Source organism: Lycium ferocissimum, chromosome 5 (assembly GCF_029784015.1).
Source record: "Lycium ferocissimum isolate CSIRO_LF1 chromosome 5, AGI_CSIRO_Lferr_CH_V1, whole genome shotgun sequence".
Taxonomy (NCBI): Eukaryota; Viridiplantae; Streptophyta; class Magnoliopsida; order Solanales; family Solanaceae; genus Lycium; species Lycium ferocissimum.
In genome coordinates, this window is record NC_081346.1 from 27,441,272 (window position 1) to 27,449,090 (window position 7,819).

A 7,819-nucleotide genomic window follows, 5' to 3' on the forward strand; every position below is an offset into this window, starting at 1 on the left:
TCAAAAGCATCACCGAATAACTCAAATCTTCATTGAATAACTTTAAATTTTAAAACTTCAAAATGACATCCCGAACAAACCACAATCATCAATTTGTCAACAATTTCAACAAATCACAAAATTCATTTGTGAGTTTTCAAGCTTTTAATTAGAAGTCCCAACAATTGAGTTTTTAATTTTCACTTTAATTCACCCAACAATGTTTATCTGTGATAATAAACATGAATATCACTCTCAATCAATTTTTAAGCATAGAAAAGGGCAGCCCGGTGCACCAAGCTCTCGTTATGTGCGGGGTCTAGGGAAGGGCCGGACCACAAGGGTCTATTATGTTTAAAAACTGATTTTTTAATGCTTAATCGGTTTTTAAGCATAAAAAATGAAAAGCATAATCACAAATTAAGGAATCATATATTGCCTTTTTCTTAAGTATTTAAATTATATTAGAATGAGCTAAATAGGGTAATACCTAAAAATATAAACTCATTTCGGCTATATAAGCTTGAGCCAAATAATATATAAAAATCTCATTAATAAAAGCCTTAAAAATGTTTAGGCACAGAAATATGAAACCTTTAAAGGCGTCACAAATTTGAGTTCTTTCTAGTAATATATATGTAAGCATCATGTGCAAATAATTAAAAAACAAATCCTTGACTTCCAAGGAGGCCTTTTGTCTCTCCTGTACGTACGACTCATTCCATAATTTGCATTGATATATTCGACATTTATTTACCATTTTCTTGCTGGTTCCATCAGTTCAATCTCCTCTTCTAGAAATTTTTCGTGCTCCTCTCTCTCCCAGAAATAATACTAATGTTGAAGACATGTTTTAATTGCTTTGGTGGTGAACAAAGACCAGAGATCAGGTATCCACTCAATCTTGATATTACTGGTAATTTCTTCCTTATATATATATATATATGCTTAATTTACGTTTCTTTTCTTTCTTTCTTTCCCGTGATTTCAGTGCTCAGAAGAACAGGGATTATCCATGGGATATTTACACATTAAAAGAGCTTGTTAATGCAACAAACAATTTCCATAATGATAACAAGATCGGTGAAGGCGGGTTTGGAAGTGTTTATTGGGGTCGAACAAGTAAAGGTATCGAGGTAATCAACTTTATCTTTTATACTTTCTCCTTCTCCCTTTTTCCTAATTAATTTATTTGGACTTTTTCTCTATTATATTTATATGTTCTCAAACAATAATGGAAAGTCAAACTAAAATTTTCTTTTACAAAAAATAGTTCCATTTCTCTACTAAAAAAAGTAAAAATTACGACAGACAAACTTTGTAGCTAAACAATAAAATCTGTCACTAATCTTTTTTTTGGACTGAATTTTTTTCTTTAACTGTTTAGATAGCTGTGAAAAGGCTAAAGGCGATGAGTGCAAAAGCAGAAATGGAGTTTGCAATAGAAGTGGAGATACTTGGAAGAGTGAGACATAAGAATTTATTAGGTCTTAGAGGATTTTATGCAGGCGAGGATGAAAGGCTTATAGTTTATGATTATATGCCAAATCATAGCTTAATCACTCATCTGCATGGCACACTTTCTGCTGACTGTCTTCTTGATTGGCCACGAAGAATGAGGATTGCTATTGGATCTGCCGAGGGATTATGGTAAGCAGTGCATTAAAATCTATTATAAGAATTATATAATGTAAATATAAATGATACTACAAGTATTAGTTGTACATCCATAATAATCTATTTGACTCTCGAGGTATGCTGAATTTGAATAATTATTTATGTATAATTCTACTGCCGGCCTCTTTTTTTTTTTAATGAATGCTTCACCACAAGAAATCCAATTTTTTGGCGATTAAATTCATCTAAAAAATTACAAAAATTAACACGATTCCTGTTTTTAGTGGCGAGTGGGCGGAGCCACATTTGCCAAAAGGGTGTCAAATGATATCCCTTCACTTGAAAATTAAACTGTGTAGGTAAAAATTGTTTTTGATGTATATATGTTATATATTAGATTCTTTTAACTTCTTCACGTGTTTACTTTTTTATATTTATATTCCGCTTTGTAAAATTTCTAATGACCAGCAAGTCGTCATGTAAACGTCACCACGGAGAATCAAATATTTTTGTAGTGCTTCTTATTCTTCGGTGAATATTTCCTACAAATGTGTATTTGCACTAAATGTAATGGAGCAGCACCCATTACTTAGAAATCTCGCCAGTCTCAACTATCTGTTTTTATTTTATTTTTGTAGTTACTTGCACCATGAAGCAAATCCTCATATCATACACCGAGATATAAAGGCAAGCAATGTCCTTCTAGATTCAAATTTTCAAGCAAAAGTGGCAGATTTTGGATTTGCTAAGTTGATACCTGATGGGGTTACTCACCTAACAACAAGAGTTAAAGGAACCCTAGGGTACTTAGCACCCGAATACGCCATGTGGGGAAAAGTCTCTGAGAGTTGTGATGTTTATAGTTTTGGAATATTACTTCTCGAGATAATTAGTGCTCGAAAACCTTTGGAAAAACTCCCTAATGGTGTTAAACGTGACATTGTGCAATGGGCTCTTCCATATCTACAAAAAGGTGACTTTAATCACATTGCTGACCCTAGGCTCAAAGGGAAGTTCAATCGTGATCAATTGAAGAACACAATCTTGATTGCCATGAAATGCACTGACGGAAATCCTGAAAATAGGCCAAGTATGTTGGAAGTGGTCGATTGGCTTAAGGGTAATGTGGTGGAAAAGAGGAAGAAAGAGATCAAAATAAACGAGAACGAGGACTATGTTGATGAAGAGATCACTGGCTATGAAGGATATGCTAAGGAAAAAAACAAGTCAAGATTACCAATTTCGGAGTCAAAGATTAGGAAATAAATTTCCAATTACAATCTTGCAATTCTGTTCCGAATTTTTGAACTGTAAATTTTAGTGTGATATTTTTGCGCTTATTTATTGTGCAAGTTAATTAACTCATTTGATACTTATGAATATCAAAGTCGTGATATCCATTTTGTTTATTTCGCTAGTTTCATATCATTCACTTGGTTGATCAACGCGCACGGAAACTCTCTCTCTTTATGCTAGAATTTACATGAATGCTGATCCTTAGAGATAGTAAATAATTGATTAATTTCAACAGTCGACGATCCCAGAACTTAAAACATTTCTGCAATTATTAGTGGTCCACAGTTTGTAATAACACGAATGGGAGATTGAATCCAAGCATTTGGCTCTATGTATCAAAACTTACAACAACAACAACAACATATGTAACTACATTTAAAATCTGTTATAAGTCACCTATAATCTTACGTTTGATAGTCACATTATTATTATTATTATTATTATTATTATTATTATTATTTATTTGTTTATTTGAATTACTAATGTTGTTGACCTTTTGATGGTTTTTAGAGCCCGTTTGGATTAACTGAAAAAAAGTGGCTTTTAAGTATAAGTGCTTAAAATACTAAGTGCTGAAAATTATTTTATAAATAAGCAGTTACGTATTTGGATAAAAGTGCTTAAAGGATTTTTAGAAGTAAGGGTAGTATTATAATTAACAAAAAATATAATGGATAAAAGAGTAAAGTTGTTGGTCAAACCAAAATGGCTTTTAAGCCAAAACAAAAAAAAATTGGGGTTAAGCAACTTCTTGGTTTTGGCTCATTTTAAGCACTTTTTAACTTAATTTAAGTTATTTTTTATTTTTACCAAACACCCAAATAAGTTAAAAATGTCTTATAAGCTGGTTTGGCCAACTTATAAGCCAATCCAAACGGGCTCTTAGTTGTTAATTTCTTCCTCTCTTGTGCATATAACTATTTTATTTGTCATATATTCAAATCCCACGGCCGGCTTTTGATGCCTTACCATTTCTAAAGAGACGACTGGGAAAGGACAATTGTCTCTCTAACAAAACTAGTGGAATAATAATAAAGGCCACGAGGGATGTTATCATCATATATTTATATTAACTAATGCCAGATTGCTAGTCAATTCCTAACTACTCTCTCAAACCTAAGTTAGAAGACGATATTGTTCCTTTTATTTTACAAGGGACGGCAAGGATTTCTAATATGATGTAATGCACTTTTATGCTTCGGTTCAACAAAATTTCCGTGCTTTGGAAAATATTGTGTATGCTACAGTGTCAATATGTCCGTATTGGGTGAGAAAATGAGTTATTATCCTTTATAGGATTTTAGTCAATCTTTATCTTATGAGTTTAACTTTTATAGATAAGTTAGGGTGATTGTCCATTATATTTACATGCTACCACAATAAGACCAATTTCTACTTCTGGTTAATCCACTATTCCGCTCCTCTATTATATTATTTAGCTCCAAATGTCAAATTTTTGGGCGGGGAAGAAATGTTAGAATGTATCACACAAATTGAGAGAATGCGTTATTGTCTTCTTATATAGTTTTAGGTAATTCTTGCCTTATTAACTACTACCTTTTAAGATTGAGTTTAAATCCGAGGGTCCATTTTTTTCCACATGATCTCACAAGAAAAGAAAGGATCGGTCTCTTAGCTTGTTGTATTATGTAAGAGCCATGCCTTTTATATTGATGAGAATTAAGGTTATACTTCCGAATCTGACGGAACTTCAGAATCAGAAACCAACTCAACATCAGAAAATGCTCCAGTTAATTAAGTATTTATCTTAAATCATCTCGATCAGGGCCTAAAAATCCAACAAGAGGCTCTTTTCCGTACGAAGAAAGGGAAGGGCCCTGGCCCAAATGCCTACTCGGCCTATGGAGTTATTCATAGAAGTGGGTTTTGGGGCTTGATTTCACTAGTACATATCTTATTAAATCTACTCTCAATATAATTAACAATTTTGCCTAAGGTCAGACCACCAGACAGACAGTAGTATCACACCCCCAAATTGGGGATTGACATTCAACCTGTGTAATTTTTTTTTCATAGCAACTGATCACATTTCATTGCCACTCAAGAGGATTACATTTGAAGGAGGGCTAGACCTTGCCTTCTTAGTGAAGTTTGTAAAAAAGTTGTAGCACTATAGTAGCAAACTCCTGCAAACAGAGAAGCACTTCAAGGCGGATCAAAATAAATCAACCTGTGTGCTACCCATTGAAGTGAACCATATTCTAGCTCGCTGATGGCTATTGATATAGTTAACATAACATTAAATGCTACTGAAATCTTTAAATGATATAGTCCGAAAAAACTTAAGTCCCGAATATAATGTAGAAATGTCTGAAAGTTCAAATAACTAGCAAAAATGATGCCCAAACATTGATCTGATATATATATTTTCTTTTCCTGAATATTTGCAACTACATACTGTAGCTTATTTTAGAGGCTATTTTATTTCATACAAAAGGAGCATTATATATTTGAGCGTAAATTGAAGGGATATAAAGGGTGATAGGAAAGAAAGAGACAAGAAAGGGACAAAGGACTGATGAATGCTGAGTGTTGGGGTGCAGAGATTGCAACTGGGGGCAACCTACGTAGTTATGTGAAAAGCAGAGTCGCCGCCCTATGACTATAAATAAGTAGGTCTAGAGTAAAAAGACTAGCTATATAGGTAGAGATTATAAGTAGTAGACTCTTACATAGAAAAAAGTAGAAGCATTCCAATGCAGATGCCTCATTTACTTGTGATATTCTGTGTTCACCATTCTTCATTTCCTAACGGTTTGTGCCGATTTCGTGAAATTTAAGGACCTCCAGCTACAAACTCCACCCCCACCTAGCCCACTACTTTAATTTGGATGAAAAAATTAAGTTGGTGACAGGTGTTTGATGCTTATGATGGTCTAACTCAATATAAAAATTTGCAGCCTTTAAGAGTGAATAGGTGTCTATATAGGTAGATTATAGGGTTTTGCATGCAAAGCCACTCGATCGCAGGCTGAAAAGATCAGTCACGAGAGTCGATAGGAGGATCTAAGAAAATCATGACAATTCCATTATTCTGCTTTCTTGCCTGACTACGTCCACTATCTCATTGACCATATTATATATATGAACATTCGATGTTGAACCGCCCAACCGCACAAAGAGCCTGTTTGGAAAGTCTTAAAAAAATAGTTTATAAGCTGAAAATAGCTTATAAGTTAAAAAAAATAAGTTAAGGTAGATAAGCTAAGGTAAATGGGCCCAACTTATTTTTTTTGGCTTATAAACTGTTTTCAGCTTATAAGCTGCTTTAGATAAATTAAGTCAAACGGACTCAATTATTTTTTTTGGATTTATTTTAAGTACAAAATGGCTTAGTACCAGCCAAACACTCAAAAAAGCTGAAAACAGTTTATAAGCTGTTTTCAGCAACTTATAAGACAATCTAGACAGGCTCAAAGTAGAATTAATTAGCTAATTCTAGTACTTTTTAGTTTCTTGTTTTAGAAACATTATTATTTTATATTTAACTTATATACATCAAGAAAATTTAAAAAATTATACAATTATATGGAAAGGGAGAGGAGGATTCCACGAAGATGGTGAAGGAGAAGAGGGCCATGAAAAGTGAGTGAAAGGCGGACAGGGCCGGCTCGACCATAAGGCCAATAAAGTAATGGTTTGGGGCCCAATTTTTTTAAGGCCTCATTTTCTAATTCCCCTCTTTTTCTATTCTTATTATTAAAAATAAATATTCTAATTTCATACTGTTTTAATATGCTTTTTCTTGAGGCGAGGGTCTATGGGAAACAACTTCTATACCTCCCAAAATAGGGGTAAAGTTTGCATACACACTATCCTTCTCAACCCCTTATGCGGTTACACTAGGCATGTGGTTGTAAATATTCAAATTCGAAAAAGAATAAAAAAAATTCAAGAATTAATTAAATCCCAAAAAGGAGCCCTTGGTAGCTATATTATCCATTGAAAAGGATTTGTTAGAACAAATGGATTATAAAACAGTAGTTACTGATTTCACATCTCAAAAATCTAAACAAGTAGACTTTAAATAAAAATATATATGACAACCTTTCCTTTTTGAAAAAAAAATTAGGGCCTCTCTGTGAAGTTTGGCTTTAGGCCCCCATCTTGTTGAGCCGACCCTGAAAGCGGAGAATTGGGTTTATTTTGATTAGTCATTAGTTTAATCGGGTGGATGTACAGGTTAAATAAATTAAAATAGTGACCAGATTTCATTTGAAAAAAAAGAGCTATGTAGGTGCCACGTAAAAAAATCAACGTTGAGACATGAGGATTTAACGGATTATGGGTAAATATGACTAAAGGTTGGACGGCAAGGGGATGTGTATCGGAAAAGTATAACAAAGAGCAAATATGACTTTTTTTTTAGAGTACAGGGCCAAATCTAATGTTTTCTCGTATTTGTTTTAATTTCACTTTTTATATTATTTGTAGTAACTTTTATGTGACCTTATATTGGGTCAATTTTTCCTAAAGTCTATATAAGTTAAAGCCTTATTTTATTATTTGTTTCGTTCTAGTTCATGTGAAGGTGTTACTATTTAGGGAGTCGAACGGTTTTTCATTGATTATAATTTTCTCAATTTGTTAAAAATATCTCAAATCATTAGCTATGTTGACTTGTAGTAATTTTTGTATATTTTTAGTACTTAAGTTTTATTTTAAAATATTTGGAGAATCCATATCAGCATTTAGAGTCAAAATTAAGTATTTTTGACTCCTGTGTTCCAAACCTTTACACATAAATTGAAAGAGATGGAATACTACTTTGAATTTAAAATTACTAATTAATTCTTCATTTAGATACTATCCCACTATGCCTAGAAGTAGGGGTGTACATAGACTGGGTTGGTTCGGGTTTTTTAAAGACCAAACCAAACTAATTGCATCGGGTTTTTAAATCTAT

General features: G+C 33.0%; 1 protein-coding gene across 1 annotated transcript; it reads left to right on the plus strand.

The window, feature by feature from the left end:
* Window positions 1-710: 710 nt before the first annotated feature.
* Window positions 711-2,990, plus strand: LOC132058334 (PTI1-like tyrosine-protein kinase At3g15890). Its single transcript, XM_059450870.1, has 4 exons — window positions 711-869; window positions 971-1,115; window positions 1,367-1,629; window positions 2,235-2,990. The coding sequence occupies exons 1-4, from the start codon at window positions 817-819 to the stop codon at window positions 2,860-2,862; spliced, it is 1,089 nt and encodes a 362-aa protein (XP_059306853.1). The 5' UTR covers window positions 711-816; the 3' UTR covers window positions 2,863-2,990.
* The last annotated feature ends 4,829 nt before the right edge of the window (window positions 2,991-7,819 follow it).